Source organism: Pezoporus occidentalis, unplaced genomic scaffold (assembly GCF_034315485.1).
Source record: "Pezoporus occidentalis ecotype Australia unplaced genomic scaffold, CSIRO_AGI_Poc_V1 ctg223, whole genome shotgun sequence".
Classification (NCBI taxonomy): domain Eukaryota; kingdom Metazoa; phylum Chordata; class Aves; order Psittaciformes; family Psittacidae; genus Pezoporus; species Pezoporus occidentalis.
In genome coordinates, this window is record NW_026914106.1 from 52,650 (window position 1) to 79,660 (window position 27,011).

The window sequence follows — 27,011 nt, forward strand, 5'->3', positions numbered from 1 at the left end:
TCCCGGCCCCGCGCGCCGCCGCGCTCCCCCGGGCGCGCCCGGGCACCGGCAGCCGCCGCCGCCGCTCGGGAATGGCCATCCCGCTGCACGCCGCGCCGCGCTGCTGACGGAGCGCAGGTAAGGGCGGCGGCGGGGAACCGGGACCCCTCCACACCCCCGGTGCACCGGCACCCCCCCCACACCGGGTGCACCGACAAACCCCCCCCTCCCTCCCGTCCTTCCCGGTGCACCGAGCCCCGATGAGCTCTGGTCTCCCCGCCCCCGATCCGCGGCGCAGCGGGGACTGCGGGATGCGGCGGTCGGTGCCGCCGGTTGGCAGAGCCCCGGTTCCGCTGTGACCCCCCCGCCTTTCCAGCCCCGGGGCCAACTTCCCTGCCCCGGTGGTGGCTGGCGGGGGACGGGAGTTGCAGCCGCGCCGCGGAACCGCCGGTGCCCGGTGCTCGGTGGGGGCAGCGACACCCCCGGGGCGGCCCCGGCCCTCCTGGAAGTTGCGCGGGGCTGCGGCGGCGGCGGGGCGCGCTCGGTACCGGGGCTGGCTGCGAGCGGCGGCATGGCCAGGGCTGCCGGTTCTACCCGTGGGTCTACCCGGGTCTACCCGGTTCCGCGGTTGGCGGTCCTCGCTCTGATTGCCGGTTCTCCCGGTTGCCGGCCTTCCTCCAGAGCTGCATCCCCCCCCTCCCCGGTACCCGGTTCCTCCCCGTGGCTGCCGGTTCCACCCCTGTAGCATGTTCCCCCTTCGGTTGCCGGTCCTCCCCCTCGGTTCTGCCGGTGGTGTGTCGTCGTCGTCGTCCCGTCCCCCCCGTCCCGTCCCCCCCCCCCCGCTGCTCCTGTTCTGCCCCGGTTGCCGGTCCCTTCCTACAAGCAGTGTCAGGGCTCCGGCAGCCCTACATTGGTGGTGCTGCACGTGTGTTGGTGGGCACATACATGTTGCTGGGCGCACATGTGGCACCACGGTGCCATGGCATGTCATCCAGCAAGGCCACAGCTGCGTGCTGTGCCAGCCCTGGTGTGGGCACGCACGTGTGAGTGCTCTCCCCACGCCATCACCCATGCCACTGGGCCCGGGTTTTGGCATGCACCAGGAGTGTGGGCCCACGTGTTGGCAGCGGGTGGTGTTGCAGCTCTCCCTGCGTGGGGCTTTGTGCAGTACTGGTGGTGGGGACCCTTCGTGTCACGGCACCTGGGCACTGTGGGCACCCAGCGTGTGCCGGTGTGGGCACATGAGGCATTCAGGTGGATCTGGGGGGAGCTGGGAATTGCTTCCCTTCCCCATGGGACCTGGGGTGGATGGTGGGAGGGGTGCCACGTGTGCATGCGTGTGTGTGGGTGTCGGTGCAGGTCACTTGTTGAAGCAGGGGTGCGTGTGCACCGTTGCCTACATGGTCGGTCCTGGGGGCTCACGGCAGCGCCGCGTGTGAACAACCCTTTGCTTTTCTAGGTCATGTCACTGCTGCCTGTGCTGGATGGCGCCTGGCAGCCAGGGACGCTGGGGACGTGAGAGGTGGCCCTAGGGTGGCTGCTGTGGCACAATGTCTGGTGGGGGTTTCTGGATGGGTGCTGATGATGGCTGTGGAGTCGGTGGCATGGGGCTGGCACTGAGCTAGAATGCTCCCAGCGGGTGGTGGGGTGGTTGTTTGGGACTGACCTGTCCCCCTTTGAAGGCGGTGGCTGAGCCAAGGAGGGCTCATGGGGATGGAGCTGGCTTGCGGGAATCGCCCCAGTGCCCATGGGGAGGAGCGGGGTGACGTGGCTGTCGTCACTGTCACCATCACCCGGCTGCTTTCTAGCCACCCTCATTGGCACCCGTGTCTCAACGGGGTTCGTTACCAGTGGCACGGATGGCAGCAGGGGCTGGAGTTGGCTGTGGGGCAGTGCAGGAGCCTGGCAGCAGCTCCTCTCCAAGTCTGCCCGGCTGTTTGTCCAGCCTTGTCACTAAGCCCTGCTCCGAGCCGAGTCTGCATGCAGCCAGGCTCCTATGGATTTTGCTGGAGAGAAAACGGATCCGGCACTGGCACCATGGGTGACCAATTGCTCTTCGACCGGCAGCCACGTGGCAGAGGGGCTCCAGCACTGCCCGGGACACGCTGCCTGCTCTTCCCAGCTGCCTCCAGCTCTTCTTGATGCCTCTAAGGACCTCTGGCCTTGCAGCACAGCACCTCTTCCCAGAGAGCTGCAGTGGGATCTGTCCTCCCCGGCACGCTCAGCAGCTGCGGGAAGCCCTGTCTGGCACCAGCTCCTGCGCAGAGCACCGAGAATAGATGGGTCTTCCTTCCCCTGGGTTGTGACCAGCGCTGCCACATCCCCATGACCCATGCTGGATGGGGGCTGCAGGATGGGCTCCCCACATCCCCCTGCCTGGAGGAAGATGACGCTCAGCCAGACGGATGCACAAACCGTGGGACAAGCTGCTAGCACAGCCCCCGGGGCTGGGCTGCTGCAATGCCTCGATGCTTCCCCACGGGAACCTGGATGCAGGCCCTGCAAACTCATTTCCTACCACGGAGCCATCCTCTAACGGGGACAGGGCTGGGTCTGAGCCACGCAGTCTGGCTGCCAAACGTCAGAGGCTCTGTAGCTCCTCAGTGATCATGAGGGCCACTGTGTCCCCCCCTGCTCTCATCCCATCTGTTTGCTCTTGATGTTCCCCAAGAGCAGGATGGAGCCAGGCCCCTTCTCTTCCTTGGGGCACCTTTGGAGGCTCCTGGTGGATCTGGGTTTGGAAGAGATGGTGGGTTACGAAAACCGTTCCCCTCGAGTGAGCACACATCCACCCTGCGACCTGTCCCCCCAGCTGGATCCCTCCTAGGCCATCCCTTTTGCAGGATGGAGCTGATGGAGAAGGAGCCACATCCCAGCGACAGGGAAACTCCTTGGAAGCATCAGGAGCAGCTCAGCTGCTGCAGCCCCTGCGGGTGCCCAGCTGCAAGGGGGGGCTTTGCCTCCAGGGACTCCAGTGGAGGGGGAGGCAGCACATGCTGTTCCCTGGCACAGCCTAATCCCGGATCCCGGTGGAGGTTTCCGTGTGCTGTCTCTCGGCCCTGCTTTTGGAGTGCAGTTTTACCAACAGCAGTTAAGTAAAATAAATAAACCGGCCTGTGCTTGCCAGTGCGAGCGGGGCTGAGGTAGCTCCTGGCAAAGCAGCACCATTAATTACAGCGCAGTGCTGCTGCCAGCCTGCCCGCGCCAGAGAGCCGGTGGCAGCACTGGGGAAGCCAGAGATGGAGAGCATGGAGAAGCCAGAGATGGAGAGAGGGAGTCATGGAGCAGGGCAGCGGGGGGGGTGTGCTGTGCCGCAAAGGGAGGGAGCAGCATGGATAACGCTCTCCCTGCCGAGGGCCGTGTGTGGATGGAGCCCACGTGTGATCACACGTGTGCGTGCGCACGCCCTGCAGGAGGATGGGGTTTGGTGGGTGAGGGGAGGGATGTGTTGGAGTTGCTCTGGTGATGCTCACAGTGATTGTTACTCAGTAGAGCCGCGGTGTTGGTGTCGGTGCTGGATAGGGTTTGGAGCTGGGGGTCAGTGTGGAGGCAGCCTTGAGCTTCCCAGATGCCTTTGAAGCACTCGTGAAGATCCTGGTAACTGGGGGTTGAGGACAGTCCTGGCGGGAAAAGCTCGTTCTGGTGCTTGCTCCTTGGCATCACTGCTGGGCAGACAGGGATGGAGTTGGTTTCATGGCCCATTCCTCCCCAGATGCTGTAGCCTGTCAGCAGGAAATGAGGCTTTTCCAGCCATAGCTCAACACCCAGGATTGCCCAGCCCTTCCTTACCCTCATGCCTTTGGCCCGAGCCATCTTTGTGTTAGGAATTCTCATGGATCGTTTATTTTCTACAGCCTATTGAAAGAACACTGTTGAGTTAAAAAGCGTGTCTCTCAAAACCCAAATCCCTTTTACATTGCTATTAATCGTTTCTCAGATTATTAATGCTAGTGGGATTTAGTGCTGTCTGTTTATCACTTTGGGGTTGGTTGGTTGTTCCTGGCTGTTCCTGGTTGGAGAAGGGTGGCTGCAGGCAGGTGGAAGCATGATGGTCAGGAGCTGACCCCTTCTGTGCCAGGAGGATGGAGATGGACCAGATTCCTGCCAATATTCCCATTCAGGAAAAGCATCTTCAGGGAAACAACCTGTTTGTGCAGCATGATGTAGAGCAGTGCCTCCTCCTGTCATGCTGTGGTGAGAGAGACATGAGCCCTGCTCGGATTCAGCTCTGTACCGGAGCCGGGAAGGATGCGATGGCAGTGATGGAGCGGGACCATGCTCTGATGCCTCGGAACAGGGAGTCTGGGATGTCACTTCCACACGGCTGCTTCCCAGCTCTTGTGATGATTCTTTAAAAGCTTTAATTAACATCCCACCCCCTCCCCGCACCGGGGTGGGGAGTAAAGGCAAATGGAAGGTGCTGGAGCGGGTGTCTGCAGCACACGAGTGTGCCAGGCTGTGCCAGCCCTGCTTCGGTGCCATCACGATCCCAGCGGAGCAGCGCCCGCTCCCGCAGCAGCCCAGCGAGGCAGTGGGATGCAGTGGGTCCTGGGGGCAGTCAGCATCCCGCATCCCACCATGGGCAGTATTTGCCAGCAGTGCTGGGGTGCAGTCACTGTTGATGGGTGTGTTATTTCCATGCATGGACGAAGGCTGTTTGGGAGGCAGAGGGGTGACGGGCTGTGGTGCCCTGGCACCCAGCGAGGCTGGGCTCACCCTTGCTGGACCACACGATGGGACACTGCAGCGTGCAATATCCTCACCATGGTGCCAGGTCAGGGGTGCCAGTGACCCCATTTGGGTGACTTTGGTGCCCCAGATGTTAAGTATCTGTTAACATCTTGCAGCTCAGCAGCTCACCCAGCTTGCAGCTCGGTGAAATGTTTTCACTGCAGCAGCAACAAGCGCTGCAGGGAGCGGGGCTGGTGCTGAGCGAGCTGGAGCAGATCTGAGCTGCTCTTCACAAGCCCTGGCCTTTGGTAGCGGCACTGGCACGGTGCCGGGCTCCTGGACAGCCGCAGCCCTGGCAGAGTTTTGGGGTGGAGGGAGGCTCCCCATGGTCCAGAGCAACCAGGGTTTAAAGCATGGGGAGCCCGGGGTGCTGGGGCAGGGCTCTGCTTGGCCTTGCCCATCCCCAGTGAGCTTTCCAGCAGGCTGGGCACCGGCAGCAGGGAGGGATGAGTGGATGGCGGTGCTGGAGCATCCCTCCTCACTGCTCCCGGGCGAGGGAAGCAAACACCATCTTGTGTCCCTGCCAGGCTGCGGGAGCCCCAGGAGCTCGCTGCAGAGCGGCAGCGTGTCCCTGCCTGACCTCCTCCTCCTCTGCCTCCTCCTCTTCCCCCTCCTCCTCTTCCCATCCTCGGCTCCTGGAGCAGTGGAGGGCTGTGACTCTCCAGGGCATCCCAGGTCCTTGCTGCGTGCTTGAGGAGCATCAGTGGGGGGTCCTCATGGGGCTCCCCTCTCCAGCTGCCCCTTGCCTCCCCGCTGGAGCTGCCTTCAGTGAGGGGTTTCCTGGTGAATCCCCTGGGGTCTCTCAGTGTTGGACGTGGCTGTAGGACAGGACAGGGGGCTTTTCTTTTGCCCCAGATCCCCCTGCTTACATCAGGGTGGTTCTGCCTGGATCCTGCCGCAGGAGTGGCTGCTCCCCCTGGCTCCATCCCAGCCCCTTTCTCCCCAGGCCGGTGTCCTGCTGGCAGGGGCCGGCTGCCGGCACGGATCCCCACGCTGCCAGGGCAGCGGGAGCCAGCGCCCGCCTGTTGCATGAGAGCAGAGTTATTTTTAGCTGTAATGTGCCTGTCGTGGCTTCGGCGCAGGCTCTGCTGAGGCTCAGGCTCCCTCCCCGCTGAGCATGGGGGATGCCCTGGTAGTGGTGTCTCAGCCAGGGGTGATTTGGGAGCAGGAGATGGAGAAGAGCATCCCTGTGTCCTGTCGAGTGCTCAGCATCCCCCACATACGGCTGGGATAGAGGGGAGCAGGGACCTCAGTGAGTCTGGAAATCAGCTTCTGGAATACCATCCGTCCCCTGTGGCCATTCTAAGTGTCCCCTGGGCTGTCCCAGGCACAGACTGGCACGGCAGAGCACTGCCGACGCATGCGGTGGCCTCAGCCTCTGTAGAGTCACGCTCCGATCCTGTTTAATAAGGCCACTGAATGCATTATTTTATTAATGAGTTATTAAAAAGCCATCCTCAGCGATGCTGCTGCGTACCCGGCGTGGTGCCCAGGAAACACATCCTTTAACCACTGATAGCCCTGTGCCAGGGTCTCACTCGCACTGGGGGGACACCATGCTGCTGGGGTGCCTGTGTACCCCCAGCACAGCGCCCTGGCCTCCTCTGTGAGCCTCTGGCCTGTCCCCGTGGTGCTCTAAGGTACCAGCAATAGCTACAAGGCTTTTTATAGCCCTGTCTGGGCAGAAGCTGTTTGGTGGCTCCTTGTCCGGGTTATGTTTGGCTGGCTCCTGAGGGCAGGGGGGTCACTGTGATGGGGGACCCTCAGTGTGGGGTGGGAGCTGGGTCTCTGTCTGGTGTTTTTTGGGTGACATTCCCCATGCTGCATGCTCCCCACCCCAGGGGCAGCCTTGGAGCAGCCCAGGAGACAGAGCAGGGGCTCCTGATGGCTGTCCCCTGCCTGCAAGGTGTGAGGTGGGGACATGGGCCACACCACTGACCCCCTGGACCAGCTCCACACTTGGACCCACAGCGGGTGCCTCCTAGGAAGCATCCATGTGTCTGCCTATCCGTCTGTCTCTTCTGCAGGGCAAATGCCATAGGATGACCGCTGCTGGTCCCCTCTTACTGGCTGTGATATCGACTCTCCTGTGGCTCACGCGGGGCTTCGACCCCGCTCCCAGTGCCTGCTCTGCCCTGGCCTCCGGTGTCCTCTACGGCTCCTTCTCCCTCAAGGACCTCTTCCCAACCATCGCCTCCGGCTGCTCTTGGACCTTGGAGAACCCCGACCCCACCAAATACTCGCTCTACCTCCGCTTCAACCGGGAGGAGCAGGTCTGCACCCACTTCTCGCCCATGGTGCTGCCACTCGACCATTACCTGGCCAACTACACCTGCGACCCCCGCGGCGAGGCTGCCAGCCCCCCGCCGGCCACGCGGCGCCCCGAGGACGAGCAGGAGCAGGAGGAAGCGGAGCTGGAGCTGTGCGAGGGCGCGGGGCCCTTCACCTTCCTGCACTTCGACAAGAACTTCGTGCAGCTCTGCCTGGCGGCCGAGCCCGAGGCTGCCCCGCGCCTCCTGGCCCCGCAGGCGCTGGAGTTCCGCTTCGTGGAGGTGCTGCTCATCAACAACAACAACTCCAGCCAGTTCACCTGCAGCGTGCTCTGCCGCTGGCTGGAGGAGTGCCTGCAGGCGCCCGGCGCCCGCCGCTGCGGCTTCACGCACGCCGGCTGCAGCTGCCAGGCCGAGCCCCCGGCCGCACCGCGGCACAACGGCACCCGGCACGGCCCCCGCGGCCCCGCCGCGCCGCCCGCCACCGCCTGCTGCCCCACGGACCTGCGCTCCGGCGATGCCGACGGCCTCGACCTGCCCGACGCGCGGCACGGTGAGCGCGGGGGGGGCACCCCGGCTCCGTCCCTGCTTCCCGGGGGGTGCCGTGGATGGGGCCTGCCTGGGAACGCTCCCGGGGAAGGAGGGTGCAAAGCGGGTGCTGTGCGTGGAGCAGGGAGGCTGTGCCACGGATTGATCCTGCTCGTGCACACTCCCTATGGGAAGAGGGTGCCAATCAGGTGCTGTGTGTGGAGAAGGGAAGCCATGCAATGGATGAATCCTGCCTAGAGCAGAAGGATGCAAATAGGGTGCTGTGCTTGGAGCACGGAGGCCATGCAGGGGACGAATCCTGCCCGTGCACGTTCTCAGGGCAGTGGGGTGCTGGGTGGAGCTGCCCCTTGCTCTGCCCTTGCCGTGGTCCGGCTGGCACTGCTCCGTGCCATGCCAGTCCCAGCTGCTTGCCACGGCTGCTGTGGCACAGCCATCACGGCACAGGGCTGCTGCTCGCCTCGCTACTCGCCCGGGGCAGGAACCCTTTCACTCTACATTGGTGGAGACCTGGAAAACAATTTGCAGGTAAAATGACCCTTTCCAGTGGCAAATTACCCTTGACTGCTGCAGCCCGGGCGCTTGTTATTCCAGGCAGGAAGTCGCGGCACAGCGCGGCCGGGCTATTAACCAGCCGGAATGAAGCCATTTGCTTGTTACGGAACCTCAAGTGAAGATAAAGCAGCCGTGCTCTCGTGGGCACTGAGGTTGGGCTGCTTGTAGCAGGGGCCTGTCTCGTCCAAGTGCTCCCTTCATCCGTGGAGCATCTCTGCCGAGGCAATGCAGGCGGTTTGGGGCACATCTGGCCAGACGTTCCCACTCTGTCAGTGCTTGGTGATGCACAGGGAGGAGTGATTCCCAACTGTGCTGTGTAGGGTCTTTACCCAGCAGCTTAGGCAGTAGTGATGGGCTGTGGGTGTATATATAATTTCATTGGGATTTAGCGTTTATTTCAGGAGCTAAATGTCATTATGGGCAGATCCCCTGACTAAATCCCTGGTCTGTTACAGCTGCGGGGTTACAAATCGCCTCATCCCGAGGGGAGCTGCTTGAGCTGGCTTTATTTATTCTGTTTCTTCCTTTTTTCCCCCTTCAAATGCAACTCCACGTGCATGATTAAGAGCTCAGTGTTGGGTCCAGGAGCCATTCCCAAGGTCAGGGCCCTGACAAGTGTTGTGCGTGCTGCGGGCTTCAGGATGCCCCATTCTTGTCCTTCTCAAGGGGTTCTGCACCTCTCCACAGGTGGTTTGGTGGGGTTAGCAATGCCAAGCACGGCTCAGAGAGAGGATGCTGGGCTGGGTGATGGAGAGCAGGGTCCCTGCAGACCTGGCGCGCTTGGGCACTGAGCTGCTTGCCACCTCCCTGCAGGCTGGCACAGCAACTGCTGCGATGGTGAGAGCATGAACTCCCTGCTCCTTCCCCACACCACATTCAACGTTCCATTAAAACCTGGAGGAACAGTGCCCCTGCGGTACCGGAGCTGCAAGGGTAGTGTGCTGCCTTGGCCACCCCGTGTGCCACACTGCTGCCACCCGGTGCAGCCCCTGCGCTGGGGTTTAGCCTGCATGGCCACACTGGGCATGGGGCCGGAGCACAGAGCACCCTTCATGGTGGCAAGGGGGGGTCTCGGTCTCCCCCCGGTGCCCCATGGCGTGGAGAATGGTCGCCTTTCAGGGGGGTGGTGGCAGCAGGGCTGAATGGTGCCTGTGAGCGGAGCCTTGGCGGGCACCCAGCGCTGATCTCACCGGCTTCTCCTCCTCTGAGCGCCGCAGTCGCGCAGCGACGTGGGGCTGGCACTCACCCAGCCGCTCCTCAGCCTCCCCTGCCAGCCATGGCCCCCTCTGTGCACGGGGTGTCCCATGGGGATAGAGAGATGTTGGAGCTGGGGAGCCCCGCTGCAAGCACAGCGCTGGGTCCCTGTGGGCAGAAAGCATGGACGGGCATGAGGATGAGGTTGAGGCTTTGTGGGGTAATGTTGGGCCTCTTGCAGCCATGTGTTAGGGATAGGCCCCCACAGAGCCCACAGTGCTAAGTGGTTCCAGCTCTGGGCTGCATTGCCCCAAACCCATCACCCTTCAGAAACCAATCCCCAGGGAGGTGATGAAGGATGCGACTGTGGCTTGTGGGGACACAACTGGTCATGGGGGACACCCTGATGTCCCCAGGATAACAGCCCTGCCCTTGCAGCCCAGGCACCATGCCATGGTGAGGGGCACTGGGGACCCCCAGGAGAGATGTGGGAGCTGGGCACGGCCACAGCCACCCCGCAGCGACAGCCATGGATTTAGTGCTCTCTGAAGGAAATTGAATTTGGTGCCTCTGTTGAACACCGCCCGGGAGAGCTCCCTCGTATATCCTTGGGATTTATGGGTTTCCCGGGCACTCGCTGTGATGTGCATAATCCTGCTCATGGGGGTGAGCAGCTCTATGGGGACCGCCTGCACATGGAGCAGGATGCACAGGGGGGAAGGAGCTGGGGGTGACAGCAAGGGGTCCATGCAGGGGTTATGCTGGTTGAAGGCAAAAGTCAGTGAATTTGGGTCTTGTTGATGGCTCTAATAGGTGTCAGTGCAGGCAGCGCTCCCCTCCTGGGGCTGGGATCACCTCTGTGTGTTACAACAGGAGCTGCAGCATGCCCAAAGCATGGCTGGGGTCTCCCCTGCCCATGGGTGTCCCCATGTCACTGCCCATCCATCCCCTGGGGACATCACCACACTGAGCTCGGTGAGGTGGCTGTGCCATCCCTGGCTCTGTCCTGGCTGTCACTGCAGCAGTGTGCCCCTGGCACTCTTGGGGGGCACATCCATGGTGCCTGGGGGAGCCCCTGCTGTTTCCTGTGGTTCACAGCAGCTCCCCAATGTCCTGTGCCCAGGGACAAGGGCCCCTGCTGCAGGGCAGGGGGTGGCCTGGGGCGGGGGCCCTCTTGCCGAGCCCTCCACGTGCCAGTTAATTTCACGCCAAGTGCTCTTGATGGATCGGTTGTTATTTTTGGTGAGCCGAGCCATAAATTTGTGCCACCTCACTGCAGCAAGCTGTACAGAAGGGATGGGAGAGCACCTCTGCCCAGCACAGCGGGGACACGGCACCCCAGGCCATGCTTCTGCTGCAGCCCCTGTGATGGGGGATGATGTGTCTGGGGGAGCTGTGACACATTTTGGGGGGTCTATGAGTGTGCTCACCCATGCTCAACCGTCTCTTGCCCTTGGGGATGCCACACGGTGCTCAGTGTGGGTCAGGCATCCCTATATCCCTCTGCAATGTCCCTTAACCCACTGTGGCCTGTCCCCATCCTCATCTCCATCCCCTGCCTGCTCTCACAGGAACACTTCTCTCTTTCAGGCAATGCAGTTGAGGAGAACCAGAAAGTGAAAACCCAGTGGCCACGGTCAGCAGATGAGCCGGGTGTCTACATGGCCCAGACAGGTACCAGCGCAGCCCCAGCACAGCACACTGGTGGCAATGGGCTTGGTAGCCAGTGGTGATGGAGGTGGAGTGACTCCCTTTGCTTTCTGCCTGCAGAGTGACTTGATTTGCTCCACTGATACGGTTTTCCTTTACGCCTTCCTCTGAGGCTTGTAAAGCAAAGGACAAAAATCCATTATTAATTGTTTTGTTCAAATGTATTTATTTGGCAAATCCATCGGGGTCACCTGAGCGTGCTGTGTCCTCCCCCCCCCCCCCCCCCCCCCCCGATTTATGGTCGGAGGGCTCGGAGGTGAGCACAAGATGGATTCTCCAGCGCTCCGAGGGCTGTGCTCCATGTGCCTGGCGTGCAGATCTCCTCCTGGCCACACTCAGGTGCTCAAAGCGGTCCTGCTCCCCTGGGATCCGTGTGGGGTGACCCCAGTGGTGACCCAGTCCAGCCCCAGTGTCCCTGTATGACACAGAGCACTGTCACCTCCATGGGAGCCCTGCATCCTGCCTGTCTCCAGGACAAATTATCCCCTTCAGAGCCCTCCTCTGTGTATTCCTTTTTAATTTAAACTGATGGCCTTTTCTTCTGGCCTGTCCAATAGCTTCAGAGACACCATCAAGCTTAATAAGAGCCAGGTGGTTGTAAATGTCAGTGCTGTGCCTGGGTGGGGAGAGGGAACTGCACCGGGCTGCCCTGGTTTGGTGCTGTCCCTCATGTGGGGCGTGATCCTGTGCCCTGACCCCTTCTCCACGTGCAGCTGGTCCTAGGTCTGAGGGTGGCCCAGGCTCCTTCACCTTCCTTATGTCCTCAGTGCTGTTCTCACCATGTCCTTGTGCTCATGGGTGCTGCCTGGATCAAGGCCAGGCTGGACACAGGGGCTTGGAGCAAGCTGCTCTAGTGGAAGGTGTCCCTGCCCGTGGCAGGGGTTGGAGCTGGGTGGGCTTTAAGTTCTCCCTGACCCAAACTGTTCCATTATTCTATGATCCCATGACCCTCCCCAGCCCCTCTCTGTCTCTCAGGCTCCGTGTCTCTCTCTCCCTGTCTCCCACAGGGGATCCAGCAGCAGAGGAATGGTCCCAATGGAGCGTCTGCTCCCTGACGTGCGGGCAGGGCTCCCAGGTACGGACACGCTCCTGCGTCTCCTCGCCCTACGGGACGCTGTGCAGTGGGCTCCTCCGGGAGACACGGACCTGCAATAACACAGCCACATGCCCAGGTATGAGGGGCATGGGGGCCCCAGGGGGTGCCCAGCACTGGCTGGGGACAGTGGGGGTGTCACTGGGGGTGCTGGGATGGGGGAGGAGGGTGTCTCTGCGTGGCAGCACTGTCGTGGAAGCAGATGCTGCCCATCCCATGCTGGGCTGCTCCCAGACATCCCCCCATCATCTCACCTTCCCAGCTGTCCCAGCTCTTGGGAATCCAATGGGGAGCAAGCGAGCCTGGAATGGGTGCCGCCGTGCCGGGGCGTTTGCCTTGGGAGCAGCTCAGCCGGTGACCCCTCTCCATCCTGGGAAACTCGGGGAGTCTCCATGCTTTGTGCTGGAGAAGCCAAGGCTGGAGCCTGCGCCAGGAGACTCGGGGTGGTGTTGGGGTCCCCAACCATGTAGGGCAGAAGGGGGATGAGCTGCTTGGTGCATTGAGGCAGGTTGTAGGCAAGGAGCAGGCAGGATGCCTGGGGGCTCACTGGGCCATGTACTGGTCTGTCTGTCCATGGTGGTGTCTGTGTGTCTTGTGTGGGACGCTGGCAGTGTGGGATGTCCTGTCTGAGCCTAGGATGTTCTGGGGACTTTGCACCGCCAAAACACGCTCCCTTCCATACTGGGGAGCACAGCCCTGTCCTGGCATTCCAGGGGGATCACAGCTCGTGCAGGAGCATCCTTTAAGATGTGTATGTGCCATGTGGGTCCCCGCTCCCCGATTTCCCATGGGTGCTATGCGTGAGGAGCCATGCCTGGTGCGGTGCTGTGGGTTGGGGTGGTTCGTGCTGTGCGTGGATGTGGGGATTCATGTGCGCCGGGGCCAGGACATGAACGGCAGGCCGGAGCAGGGCAGGGAGCGGCAGCGGCACCGCTGCCTGCTTGGGGCCCTCAGGGTTCAGGCTCAGGCGTGATGATGGGCAGGAGGTGCCAGTGGAACCGTGCCAGGCTCCTCCATGGAGCCCTGGGCACAAGGGGTCTGCCATGGGCAGGACCGCGGCAGCAGGAGGAGGCGGCGGGCGCCCCGGGCCGGGGGCTGCGGCGATGGCTCTGTGCTGTGTTGCAGTTCACGGCGCATGGGAGGAGTGGTCCCCGTGGAGCCTGTGCTCGGTGACCTGCGGGCGAGGGGCCAGGACCAGGACGCGGCGGTGCGTGGCCCCGCGGCGCGGAGGGAAAGCCTGCGAGGGCCCCGAGCTGCAGGCCAAGCCCTGCAATATCGCGAGCTGCCAGGGTCAGTACCTCCTCCCCCTGCTCCTCCTTCCCCTGGGAATGCCAGGACACAGCTCCCGGCACGGGGCTGCGGCGCTGCGAGGGACGGGTGGCACCCACGGAGACCGGGGACAGCCCGTGAGCACATGGGCGCTGTGACATGGGCGCACCCTCCGTTCCCTGCTGGAAACCTGGCTGCAGATCCAGCTCTGTCGGCCGTGCCAAGGCGCTTGAGGGCCTGCTGCAGGCAGGCAGGACGAGGCTGGGGACCATGGAGGAGCTGGCTCCTCCCCTGCCCATTGCTGACTGCTCCCTGTGGCCGGCGCAGTGCTGGCCCCAGTGTGACAACGGGGACATCGTGGGTAGGCGGCCGGAGGTGGCAAAGGGGGTCGGTTTCAAGGTCTGTCTGTGTGTGGTGCGGCATCTTCATCCCTTCCTCCTGTGTGCCCGGAGAGGCTGTGGTGGTGGCCGTGGGGTTTCTGTTGTGATTGGGCAGAGATTATGCCGTGTCAGGCATGGACCCCACACGTGGTGTGGAGATGCTGGTGGGCAGCTGGGAGCCGGAGAGAGGTCAGGAGCTATGGGGTGCATGGGGTGCACCCCATGTGCAGCAGCTCCACCAGGGAGCTACCACTATGGCACATGGAGATGCTGCTGGAGTGATGGAAGCTCACAGCAGCTCCTTCCCCTCCTGCCCTGCCACTTAGAGCAACTGGTTTGGTGGGGAGTGATTCCAGGGCTGCTGGTTTTTGTGGTCGGCGATGGCAGGGTCCCTGGAATGCGGCCATGCAACAAAGCTGGGTGCTGCGGTGCTGCAGGAGCAGCGCTCAGGATGCTGAGGGGGCCAGTCCTGGTGACGGTCCCCGCCCAGGGCAGGATCCGCTGCTGGCCATTGGGGGCAGCACGGGAGGAGCCGGCACGTCCGTAGGTTGGATCCGTTGCACAGAGAGCCCGGTGTGGGTCACGGGGAGCCGTGGCCGAGAGGCCGCCGGCCGGTGGGGGCTGACGCCGCTCTCCTTGTCCCCGCAGTGGAAGGGCAGTGGCTGGAGTGGGGCGCCTGGAGCCGCTGCTCCGTCACCTGCGCCAACGGCACGCAGCAGCGGACGCGCAAGTGCAGCGTCTCGGCACACGGCTGGGCCGAGTGCCACGGGGCACACGCCGACGCACGGGAGTGCTCCAACCCCACCTGTCCCAGTAAGGCCCCGCGCGGTGGAGGGAGCGGGAGGGGAGGCCACGCGTGCCAATGGCACGGCACATCAGTGCACGGCACATCAGTGCACGGCACATTAGTTCACACCAACTGAGCGCACGGCACCTCAATGCACACCACATCAGTGCACACCACATCAGTGCATGACACATCGGTGCACTGCACATCGGTGCACTGCACATCGGTGCACTACACATCGGTGCACTACACACGGTGCACACCACGTCAGTGCGTGGCACATCAGTGCACATCACGTCAGAGCACACTACTTCATTACACACCACATCACTGCACACCACTTCATTGCACACCATGTCAGTGCACATGGTCCAGCCTTTCATCTGCTGCAATGTCACCACTGGTGACATGAGGATGCAGATTTGGGAGTAGGGGAGCAGGAGCCAAAGGGTGGTGCCAGAGATCAGCAGCCACCCTTCCTCGTACCGGCTGAACCCACTGGGCATGGAGGCAGGGATTCACCCTGTGCCCTCACCCCTGTGTCACGCTGGGGGCACCCGTTGGTGCTAGGTGGCTACAGGTCCTGGCGTGCTTTGGGTGTGCAAACATGTTCGAGCTCTTGTGTGCACATCCCATGGGGCTGGCTCTGGGGATGGAGGGACAGCAGGCAGGGGGTAGGCAGGCCAAAGGATGGATCCTGTTCTCATCATGTCCTTCAACCTCATCTTCATCTTGTCCTTTGAGCCCTTGGCATTGGTCTCAGTCGCGGAGAGGGGTGGTTGCTGTGCCATGGCCACCACAGCAGCCGGAGCAGGGATTTGGCTCTGCCATGCACCCAAGGAGGCCCTTGGGCTGCTGGCATGGGTAGTGTCTACAGGAGATTTCAATCACTGATCCATGGATTTCATACCCAGAGGGGCTTTTGATCCATGGCATGGGGGCAGCTGTAGCTGGTGCCTGCCCCGTCTCCATCCCTCTGGTGCCACTTCCCATGCTGAGCCAGGTGTCCCATGGTCTCCCCATCCCCACAGCAGACAGCAAGTGGGGCCCCTGGAACCACTGGAGCCTCTGCTCCAAGACCTGCGACACGGGCTGGCAGCGGCGCTTCCGCATGTGCGAAGGCACGGGCATGCAGGGCTACCCCTGCGAGGGCTCCGGCGAGGAGGTGAAGACCTGCAACGAGAAGAAGTGCCCAGGTAGGGACATCCCCACCCCAGTGCCCATCACCCTGCATCCAGCCTACCTCTGACCCCCTGTTCTCAACCCCCAGCCTACCATGAGATGTGCAAGGACGAGAATGTGATGCTGATGACCTGGAAGAAAACGGCTGCAGGGGAGATCATCTACAACAAGTGTCCCCCCAATGCCACGGGTGAGGGGCGCAGGGCAGGTGGTGACGGGTGGCACCAGGGGTCCTCGCCCACCCTCAGTGTGCCGGTTCCTGCACCAGCTCCAAACCTGGTTGTCCCACACAGGGTCTGCCAGCCGCCGGTGCCTGCTGAGCCCCCATGGTGTTGCCTACTGGGGCGTCCCCAGCTTCGCCCGCTGCATCTCCCGCGAGTACCGATACTTGCATCTCTCAGTAGGTGCTCGCTCTGGCGTGGACCCTCCTTACCATCCTCTTCCCCTCCCCAGCACTGGGGGTCTGCCCCATCCCTGGGTAACCCTGGCTGGCCACCACATGGGGAAACTGAGGCAGGGCCCCCCAGCCAGGGCTGGGAAACGGGACCCCATCCTAGAGCCAGAGGTCCAGGCTGTGCTCCTGTGTCCTTTGGATATCAGGATGGGAAGGATCCCCAACACCCCCATATCCTGCTGCTACCCTAAGTAGTGCAATTAGCCCTGCAGCGCCCACCCTTCCTGGGCTCTGAGCTTGGTGAGGAGCTTGGGGACACTGCTGAGTGTGCTGGTGGCCAATTGACACCGGTGTCCTCCCCCTTGTACAAGCTGCGGGAGCATCTGGCCAAGGGGCAGCGGGTGCTGGCAGGCGAGGGCATGTCGCAGGTGGTGCGGAGCTTGCTGGAGCTCATGGCCCGCAAGACCTACTACAGCGGGGACCTGCTGTTCTCTGTGGAGATCCTGCGCAACGTCACCGACACCTTCAAGAGGGCCACGTACATCCCGTCCTCTGAGGACGTGCAGGTAGCGGGGCTGGGGACGGCGAGGGACAGCCCTGGGAGGTGGTCGGTGCCCAGCCCCTGTCCCGCTGAGCCCCGGCCCTGCAGCGCTTCTTCCAGGTGGTGAGTTACATGGTGGATGCGGAGAACCGGGACAAGTGGGAGGATGCGCAGCAGGTCAGTGGAGCCGGGCACGGGCACGGGCGGCTGGGGCGCAGCTGGCGCATCCCCACCACAGCCCCTCGCCCGCAGGTCTCGCCTGGCTCCGTGCACCTCATGAAGGTGGTGGAGGACTTCATCCATCTGGTGGGGGACGCGCTGAAGGCTTTCCAGAGCAACCTCATCGTCACTGACAACCTGGGTGAGCACCAGGGAGGGGGCACTGGGCTCAGTGAGGGCAGGAGGCTGGGTGCTGACATCGGCTCTGCCCCTGCAGTGATCAGCATCCAGCGGGAGCCTGTCACCGCTGTCTCCAGTGACATCAACTTCCCGATGAAGGGGCGCCGGGGCATGAAGGATTGGGCCCGCAGCTCCGAGGACAAGCTCTTCATCCCCAGGGAGGTGCTCAGCCTCGCCTCTGCCGGTGAGCCAGCACGCAGCACGTGCGCGTGCATGTGTGCAAGTAAGCATGAACGTGAGGGCGCACATCTGCTGCTCTGCACGCATGTACATGTGCATGGGCACGCACGTGTGTGTGCACATCTGGGGCTCTGCATGCATGTACATGTGTATGAGCATGCACATGTGAGTGCACATCTGCGGTCTGCACATGCATGTGCATGGAGCATGCATGTGTAGTGAGGTGCACATTCACACACGTGTGAGCAAGCATGTCTGGGACCGTGGGTGTACGTGCCTGTGAACATGTGCGGGCTGGCACGTCTGGGGCTGCGCGTGTGTAGCGGCACACCTGGGAGTACACGTGTGTGCCCGTGTGGGTCGTGCGTGTGTCGGGGAGGGGTTCCCTGTGTCTTCCCGCGTGCTGTCACGTGTGCCCACGTGCTGGATGAGCCCCCGCGTGCGCTGGGCTCACGGCGCCGCTCTCCCTGTGCCGCCCCTGCAGAAGCGGATGAATCGTCCCACTTCGTCATCGGGGCCGTGCTGTTCCGCACGCTGGGGCTGATCCTGCCTGCGCCCAGGTGAGTGCGCTGCCCGCTGGGCCTGCACCTGTCCCCATCCCTGTGACAGCCCCTGCTGCCCCCCCGCAGGACGCCCCTGGCCGTCACCTCCAAGGTGCTCATGGTGACCGTGCGCCCTCCGACCAAGCCCGCTGAGCCCCTCGTGCTGGTGGAGCTGTCCCACATCATCAACGTGAGTGTCCCCAGCCCCGCACTGTCACCTCGTGCTCCCACATGGGTCCCACCAGCCCCATCCCCAGGCAGAAGCCAGCAGCTCCTCCGCGGTGGGGATGTGCCAGTGCTGGGGGAGCCGGGCAGGTCCCCATGGACCAAATACCCCTCTGGGGATAGGAGAAGGGCAGGGGGTGAAGTTCTGACCCACCCCTCTGTCCACAGGGAACGTCCCACCCGCAGTGCGTCACCTGGGACTACTCAAGGACGTGAGTGGAGACAGGGACATCGCTGGGTGCTGGGTGCTGGCGGGAGGGATGGGGAGCAGGGCCGGTCCCTCACTGGGGTGAACTGGGATGGCTGCGCCACGGCACTGATGCTGCCAGCCTGCCAGATGCAATTTGTGAGCACGGAGCCCGGTGCCGTGGCAGCAGCGAGGGAAAGTAGGGCATGGGGAGGGGGCCAGGCTCCCGTGGGGGCTCTGCCCCCCAGGGCACTGGCTCCAGCGCAGCTCCAGCACTGACAGGGTGGGATAGGTTGTGGTGAGTGCGGTCGGTCTCAGCCTGGCCCTGGGTGGGTTGAGCTGCGTTCCCAGCTGTCCCACAGGCCCAGTTCCCAGGTTCTCTGCCTTGCTGGGAGCCATGGCTGCTCTCCCTGTGCATGGCCAGTGTCACCACGGGGCACCCAGGCCCCTCCACTGGGGGTTCCCATGGGGGGTGTACCCAGGCAGGTCTGGCTTTGGGGCAGCACATCCCTGTTGTGAGCCATGGGGGCTCCTGCCCTGGTGCTGCCTCATCCCTCTCCATCCCCACCACCCCTCCTCCTGGGCCTGTCCCCACCTTTCTGTGGTGTCTGCCTCCACCCAGAACTGTTTGGGATGATTAAAAATGAAGCCTTCACATTGCACAGCTCCGTGAAGATCAGAACCAGGGTGGGCAGGGCAGCGAGGGGGGGATTAACCTGTCCCCTGGCAGTGACCCCTCCATCCACCACCCCCTAGGCAGGGCCAGCAATGGGTTAAGTCTGGAGAGGCCGAGGGGCTGCGCCTGTGTTTGATCATTTCAAACTGCTCCCCCTCACTCTCCCTGTCCCATTAATCAGGGATGCTGGCTTGGGAAACTGGGACACGGAGAGCTGCCAAACCCTGGAGACCCTCCCGGCGCACACCAAGTGCCAGTGCCGCCAGCTCGCCACCTTCGCCGTCCTTGCCCAGCTGCCCAGAGACCTGGTAGGGGACTGGGATGAGCCTTCTGGGAACATGGGCTGTGGATGGGGGGTGATCCCCGGGCTGTGGGGCCTCGCCAAGTTGGGGGTCCCAAAGGAGGATGGCGATAGGCAGGGTGCTGCCTGCAGGCATCCTGGTGGATGGGGTGGGCACTGGAGGGCAGGGGGTGTCCTTCATAACCCATGGGAAGGACCCCAGCCCCCTGGCACCCCAAGGATGGGCTCATGTGGGCACGGGGCTGTTGTGGTCTATAGGGCTCCATGCGGGGCATTGCTGTGTGCCAGGAGGGGAGGGGCAGGCCTGGCCGCAGCATCCCCCCATCCATTGCTATTCCACCTGCATCCTGCGTCGGCATGGAGATGGGCATGGGTCCCTGGGAAGCCGCCTTAGCTGCAATGCCACCAACCCCCCAGCACCCGGGGGTCCCCAACCAGGGGGGTGAAGGGGCCCAGTGGTGCACAGGGAGCAGCTATGGGGGCGCCAGGCTCAGCCATGGCCCCCTCCCTGTTCCACGCCAGGCCATGGACTCCTCGGGTACCCCATCCGTGCCGCTGATGATCGGCTGTGCTGTGTCCTGCATGGCCCTGCTGACACTGCTGGTGATCTACGCTGCCTTCTGGAGGTGACACAGGGACAGAGGGGAACCTGGGGGGCACATGGGGTGCAAGACCATGGGGGAAGGGGGTGACAAAAGGGGGGCACAGCATGAACAAAGGCTCAGCACCAATGTGATGAAATGCAGCGTGGTGGGAATGGAATAACCATAGCAGCAGCTGGGCTACCTGGCACTGCCCCTGGTGTGGGACAGGCTGGTGCCCCGGCCCCACGCTGCTCCTGCCTGCAGGTTCATCAAGTCGGAGCGCTCCATCATCCTGCTCAATTTCTGTGTGTCCATCCTGGCCTCCAACATCCTCATCCTTGTGGGGCAGTCCCAGATGCTCAGCAAGGTGGGTGCCAGCACTGTGCCCCCTTCGTGGGCGTCCCTAGGTGGGCGCAGGGGCTGCAGTGGGGTCTGAGCCCTCTTCTCCTGGCCGGTCTTCTCATCCCTGCTGGCTCCCAGCATCAGATTGGATTTGGATTAACTCAATCTCAGGATTAAATCCTTTGTGCCCATGGCTTTGACACAAACCTTGCCGGGGTTAGGGAATTTAAGCACCACGTGGCTGCGGTGTTGCCGTGATGCCTCCCCTTGATGTACCCACATCCCCGCAGGGTGTGTGCACCATGACAGCCGCCTTCCTTCACTTCTTCTTCCTCTCATCCTTCTGCTGGGTGCTGACGGAGGCCTGGCAGTCCTACCTGGCAGTGATCGGCCGGATCCGGACACGCCTGGTCAGGAAACGCTTCCTGTGCTTGGGATGGGGTAAGAGCATGGCAGGGTTGGTCCCGATGGGCAGAGGGGAGGCACTGCAGGGTTGTCAGGAGGGGAAACTGAGGCGCAGTGGAGGAAAGCAGACCCTGGTGTCTTGGCTCCTCTGAGCACCCAGACCATGGAGGGCTGACAAAAAGGCCCCATCCCCATTCACGGGGGTGATGCTGGGGGGCAACAGGGCTGCCACCCCCTGCAGCTGCAGCCTCATCTCCCCTCTTCAGGGTTGCCAGCCCTCGTGGTCGCAGTCTCTGTTGGCTTCACACGGACCAAAGGCTACGGAACAGCAAGCTAGTACGTGGGGGCAGGGGGACATAAGGCTGGGCATGGGATCGCTCTGGGCTGGAAGCAGTGCTGGGAGCAGGAGATGGGGACCCGGATGGTCCCATCTCCACCAGCCCCTGACACAGCACAATCCCTGCAGCTGCTGGCTCTCGCTGGAGGGCGGTTTGCTCTACGCCTTCGTGGGACCCGCTGCTGTCATCGTGCTGGTGAGCTGACCCCGAGCCTGAGACCCCCAAACCCCACCCCGGTGCGTGGTGGGTGCCAGCCCTGCCTCGCCGAGGGCTCCATGCCCTAATCCCGGCGCCGCTCTCGCCCAAGGTGAACATGCTGGTGGGCATCATCGTGTTCAACAAGCTCATGTCCCGCGATGGCATTTCAGATAAGTCCAAAAAGCAGCGAGCTGGGTAAGTGCCCTGCGCCCGCGGGGCTGTCCCGGGGCTGCCGCGGTGCTCCCGGCCCTGCCGCAGGGCACGGCAAGGGGTGTCCGGCAGCAGCGCGCCGAGCACGGGGCACACTTCACTCCAGCAGCGGGTGGTGGGAGCCAAGCATGGGGCAGCCACAGCCCCTTGTTGCAGGCTGCTGGTGGGGGGAGGTCACCCCAGCACCTTCCCCTGGGGAAGGGGGAGCCGCACACTGCGGAGCCCATTCCCTGCTGCCAGCGGAGGGGGCTGAGCCCTGCCTGCCCCATCCCGCCACCGCTCATCATTAACAACTGCTGCTTCCCTCAACTAACCCGACTCTTCTCTTTTTTTCTCCCATTTGCTTTTTGCCTCTCTCCATTCCCCTCTCCCTCCCTCCATCCATCCATCCACCCATCCATTCCTCCCTCTCTCCCTCCCTCCATCCCTCCCTCCATCCATCCCTCCATCCATCCATCCATCCATCCATCCATCCATCCATCCATCCATCCATCCATCCATCCCTCTATCTGTCTGTCTACCCCGCTCTCCCATGGCCTTGCTCCCCTCACCTGCATCCCCGCGTGGCCCGGTCCTGGCCGTGGGGCGCCGGGGGGATGGTGGGCTCATAGCTCCAAGCCCCCCCCCTGCGGCAACCTGCTGCTGAAATGCACCAAGTGCGGCGTGGTGTCCAGCGCGGCCATGACCTCCGCCACCGCCAGCAGTGCCATGTTAGTGCCCACCACGCGTCCCCCCCGCCCCCAGCACAGCCTTGCACCCCGGGGGGGGGCTGTGGGCATCGCCCTGGGTGGGGGACATGCTCTGGGTTGGGGGTCCCATGGGCAGGGTGAAGGCTGTGTGCTTGGGGCGGCCCCACCATGGCCATCACGTCTGCATGGCATGGCTTCCCGCAGGTCACATCATCGTGAGGGCTCAGCTTCTCTTCCCTGGGGCAGTTGGGGAGTGGGGAGGGAATGAGGGGACCCATGCCATGGGGCATGGGACAGTCCTGGCCTTAGGGTGTCTCTGGGACCCTCCCCCTGGCTGGGATGTATCCAGAGGGCCAGGCTGTGACCACTGCACCCTGGTCAGTGGAGGTCCCCGGTCCCAGGGGTTAGTTGCAATAGAAGCAGCCCCAAAATTCACTGTTCAAAAAGAAATAAACCCCATTTATGCTCTTCTTGTGGCTGTGGGAGGGTGATGGTGGCCCCATGTCCCCACTCACACTGTGTGGGGACAGGGACGTGTGGCTGTGCCCCACCTGGGCTGCTTGGCAATGCTGCTGGCTCAGCCTGGTGGGCAGAAGGAGCCCTGCCCCCCCTCGCCCTAAGGCAGGCACCCAGACAGCACTTGGGGACACCACAGAAGAGGGGTCCATGGGGGCCTGGGGGGGTGCTGGGGTTCAGTCAGCCCTGTCCACATTGCGGGGCGAGGGGTGATGCTCAAGGGGCTGTTATGGGGCAGCCGGTGCAATGAGCTCACCACAGCCCCTCTCTCCCTGCCCCAGGGCATCGCTGTGGAGCTCCTGCGTGGTCCTGCCTCTGCTGGCGCTGACCTGGATGTCGGCCGTGCTCGCCATGACCGACCGGCGCTCCATCCTCTTCCAGGTCCTCTTTGCCGTCTTCAACTCTGTCCAGGGCTTCGTCATCATCACCGTGCATGGGTTCCTGCGCCGAGAGGTGGGGTGGCCCCGGGGGTGCCGGGGCAGGGGGGGACACCCCTGGCTGCGGGGCCATGACCGGCTCTGTCCCCACAGGTCCAGGACGTGGTGAAGTGTCAGATGGGGGGGTGCAGGAGCGAGGAGAATGAAAACTCGCCCGACTCCTGCAAGAATGGGCAGGTTCAGATCCTGGTGAGTGCAGCAGTGCCGGTGTGGGATGCAGCGTGCAGTGGTGTGGGATGCAGCATGCAGTGGTGTGGGATGCAGCGTGCAGTGGTGTGGGATGCAGCGTGCAGTGGTGTGGGATGCAGCGTGCAGTGGTGTGGGATGCAGCGTGCAGTGGTGTGGGATGCAGCGGGCCGTGGTGAGGGATGCAGCGGGCCGTGGTGAGGGATGCAGCGGGCCGTGGTGAGGGATGCAGCGGGCAGTGGTGTGGGATGCAGCGGGCAGTGGTGTGGGATGCAGTGGGCAGTGGTGTGGGATGCAGCGGGCAGTGGTGTGGGATGCAGCGGGCAGTGGCATGGGGTGCTCACCCCACTGGGGCAGGGTCCCCCTTGCAAACTCCACTGCCCCCCATGCTGGCCAAGATGCATTCATTTCCCCGTCTCTCTCCCCGTCTTTCTCTCTCCTCTGTCTCTCTCTTCCCCCATTTATGTATTTTTATAGACAGACTTTGAAAAGGACGTTGACCTAGCGTGTCAGACAGGTGAGGTGTCCCCGTCCCCTATGCTGGGGCTGCTGTCACCATGGGACAGGGACAGGCAGATTGTGCTGGGGTCGGACCCATGGGCTAGCTCTGACCCCACTCCCTCCCACAGTGCTGTTCAAGGAGGTGAATACCTGCAACCCTGCTACCATCACGGGCACCTTATCCCGCATCTCCCTGGATGGGGATGAAGACCCCAAGCTCAACACCACCTCAGAGGGAGGCCTGGGCTTCTCCAGCCTGCCAGGAAACATTCCTCCCTCCAGCATCCTGGTCCAGGTCCCCAAGATGACACCCAACGTGGTGGCGGGCTTGGGCGAGCTGGGGGACCCCCCGGCGCAGCAGCTGGGTCTGGAGGCACCAGGTCCCGTGTACCTGTGCACGGAGAGCAGCCTGCGGCCGCTGGAGTACGGGTGGCTGCGGGCCCCCGAGCCCCCCCGCGAGAGTGACTACATGATGCTGCCGCGCCGCACCAGCAGCCTCAAGCGTTTCCCACGGGATGAGAGCACTGAGGAAGGGGTGCCCGGCGGGACGGGGCGCCCGGCAGCCGAGGGTGATGCCTACCCCAGCTTCGTTGCGGTGGATCACGTCAATGTGAACTTGAACCAGCCCTACGGCACCGTGAAAGCTCCCTATGGCCTCCAGTTCAAGCAGCATCCCACCGTGCGGCAGATCCTGGCCTCGGAGCTGTCAGAGCGCAGCCGCACCATGCCCCGCACCGTGCCCGGCTCTGCCATGAAAGTGGGGTCCCTGGAGGTGAGTGGGGGGCTGGTGAGGAAGCACACCCGGGGACGGGCTTTGGGTGAGGGTGTAGCATGCATTGCCCCCATGCTCCCTGCTCAGCATCCCACCCTCTGCATGGGGCAGCATGGTGGGTGTCTGCATGTCCCCACCTCGTCCTGGAGCTCCGTGTCCCCAGCCTAGGGACTGGCATGAGCTTCCCCCGCCACATCCTGGGCCTGCAAAGACCTTTCCCTTTTCTTCTCCATCTCCTCCCCCTGCTCCGGGCCCTGTGTGTCCCCTACCAGAGGAAGAGGTTGCGATACTCAGATCTGGACTTTGAGGTAAGCCCCACCATGGGGCTGGGTACCATCCAGGTTCTAAACCAGCTCATCCCTGGTTCCCTCTGCTTGATGCCAGCAAAGCATCAGCCAGCCTCAGAGGGGTTTACACCAGGCAATAACGAGTGTTGGCTCTTGATTAAAACACCAAGAGGGAGCATCGCAGGGGGCTCTGGGTGCCCCAGCGGGCAGGAAGGGGTCAGGGATGGGGATGGCAGTGGAGAGGATGTGCCAAGGGGCACAGGGCCATGTGGATGGCCACAGGCCCTGCTCTCACCCCACAGAAGGTGATGCACACACGGAAGCGCCACTCTGAGCTTTACCATGAGCTCAACCAGAAGTTTCACACACTGGACCGGTACCGAGCCCCGGCTGCCGGATCCTCCAAGGTGAGGCCCTGGGGACCCCAGTCTGCTCCTCTGTACCCTTCCCTCTCCCCCTGCATGCACTGGGGCTGATGGGGAAATGGGGCATCCCTGGAATGATGCTGGAGCTGAACACGGTGGGTTTTTCCACAGCGAGAAAAGCGGTGGAGCGTCTCATCGGGTGGCGGGGAGAAGAGCTTGGCCAATGTAAGTGCCTGGGCCCCATCCCACGTGGGATGGAGCATGGTGGTGGTGGTTGTGCCCCTGGACAGGGTGGTGGTGGTGGGACATTGCCATGCACCCGGCTGCTTGCCGCAGCTCCCTCTTTGCCCACAGGATGCGGCCAGCCCCAAGGAGCAGCAGCTCCAGGCACCGGCAGCGCCACCGAAGCCCTGGAGCACATTCAAGGCGATGACACTGGGGTCCCTGCCCAGTGCCCAGTGGGACCGGCTGGAGCTGCGATGCGCTGACTGGGGGGGGCCCTGTGCCGGCCTGGATGTGGCCGATGGTGACTTCCAGACTGAGGTGTGAGCCCCGTGCCCGGCACCACTGTCTTGGACCAGCCGAGATGCTGCGTTTGCTCCATCATCCGCGGCGGCCAGGGGCCCTTGTGTGGCCAGAGCCATTCCCATGGGACACACCGCGCTCCCCCCGGCTGCGGCCGCCTCCTGTCCGTCCTTTGCGTGGTTTCTCCTCCTGCCACCCTCCGGATGCGGGTGCGGAGGGGACACGTGCACCCCCCTGCCCATGCTCACCCCACTGCTCACGCCTGCACCCCCCGGGGCAGGTCCGGCCGTCGAGGCCATCGGATCCTCATTTCTTTTGTACCGGGATGTTTCTTCACGCCGTGCACCGTGTGCACGCGAGCGGCCGCCCCCGGCGCCCTGTCCCAGCCCTCCCCACCATCCCTCCCCACGGGGAAGGTGCTGTTGTTGTTGGAAATAAAAGTTCACTCTCTGTGGTGCCGTGGGGCCACGGCCTCGTGTCCAAGCGAGGGAAAGGGGGTGGCTGTCACCCTGTGGTGGCTGGTTCCCCCCACCCAGCTATCAGCATCCTGCCGAGCCCGTGCCCTTGCCTTGCAAATGAGTGTCTTATCGCGGGAGCCAGGAGCGCTGAATTACATGGTAATTAATCCATGAGCAAATTAGTAACTTTAGAGGCAATTCCCGTGCAATCTGCAGAGGGATGGAACATGGAGCATCCTGGCATCAGCACAGGCGCAGCTGCCTGGGGCATGTGAATGCCAGGCTTGTGCTAGACCAAGAGCTGTGTTGGGAGAGCAGGGGCAGGACTCGAGCCTGGGGAGTGCTGGAGGAGAGGACATCCCTGCGCCGTCGCTCTCGAGGACTAATGGGGGCTCTGCTAGGGGTTGATCCATGGTGTGGATCTCCAGCAGCTTGGCTGGACCATGGCACTGAAACCATCCTGCCGTGGTGCATCATAATGCACCGGGAAGGGTTGTGATGGTTGGGACCATGTCCTGGTCATGACTATTGATCAGCACTTGTATTTTGGGTGTGCAACTTTCCCTCAGCAATGGAGCTGGTGGGAGCCATGGGATACAGCACAGGGGATGCCAGCACTGCTAGGACAGCTAAGCAAAGGATACTGCCCAGTCTGGACCAGTGGCCTCTAAGGTGCTGGTTTGCTCCTCATCTGGGCTCAGCACCCTGCAAACCTGGGATTCCCTGAGCCCTGGGTGCTGGGGGTGGGGGGCAGATGTGCTTTCCCCCACCACAGCATCAGTTTGTCCTCCAGAGCAGGCTGGGAGCCATGGAGATGTTGACTGTGAGATGGGGCATGAACTTGGGCAGGGTGATGGGGAGCATCACGGGCTGAACCTGCCTTGGGAGTGCCTGGAGCTGCCAGTACCCACCATCCCCGGGAGTAGGGGGTCTCTCCCAGGCAGCCCAGTTAAGGCTGAAGCACTAATCACATAACGGCTCATCCCAACACCACCCAGTTTGGGTTTGGAGTGTGGGAAGAAGCAGGCTGGGGGGGCTGCAGCACGGTGATGAGGGC

The 27,011-nt window shown here is 63.0% G+C and overlaps 1 protein-coding gene across 11 annotated transcripts; it reads left to right on the forward strand.

Moving 5' to 3' along the window:
- On the forward strand, window positions 1-25,952 carry ADGRB2 (adhesion G protein-coupled receptor B2). 11 transcript variants are annotated; one of them, XM_062620665.1, is made up of 32 exons: window positions 1-117; window positions 6,738-7,533; window positions 10,866-10,949; window positions 11,993-12,157; window positions 13,204-13,368; window positions 14,376-14,540; window positions 15,546-15,710; window positions 15,785-15,886; window positions 15,990-16,096; window positions 16,462-16,656; window positions 16,740-16,808; window positions 16,884-16,992; window positions 17,068-17,214; window positions 17,695-17,770; window positions 17,840-17,942; window positions 18,146-18,189; window positions 19,022-19,148; window positions 19,664-19,767; window positions 19,990-20,092; window positions 20,358-20,508; window positions 20,739-20,808; window positions 20,939-21,005; window positions 21,118-21,203; window positions 21,830-21,928; window positions 22,705-22,876; window positions 22,954-23,049; window positions 23,524-23,563; window positions 23,676-24,319; window positions 24,592-24,627; window positions 24,909-25,013; window positions 25,143-25,196; window positions 25,326-25,952. In XM_062620665.1, the coding sequence occupies exons 2-32, from the start codon at window positions 6,753-6,755 to the stop codon at window positions 25,518-25,520; spliced, it is 4,626 nt and encodes a 1,541-aa protein (XP_062476649.1). In that variant the 5' UTR covers window positions 1-117; window positions 6,738-6,752; the 3' UTR covers window positions 25,521-25,952. The 11 variants fall into 11 exon arrangements, with proteins under 11 accessions (XP_062476649.1, XP_062476653.1, XP_062476648.1 ...); XM_062620664.1 differs by lacking the exon at window positions 1-117 and having other exon boundaries at window positions 6,665-7,533; XM_062620658.1 differs by lacking the exon at window positions 1-117 and having other exon boundaries at window positions 15,549-15,710.
- The last annotated feature ends 1,059 nt before the right edge of the window (window positions 25,953-27,011 follow it).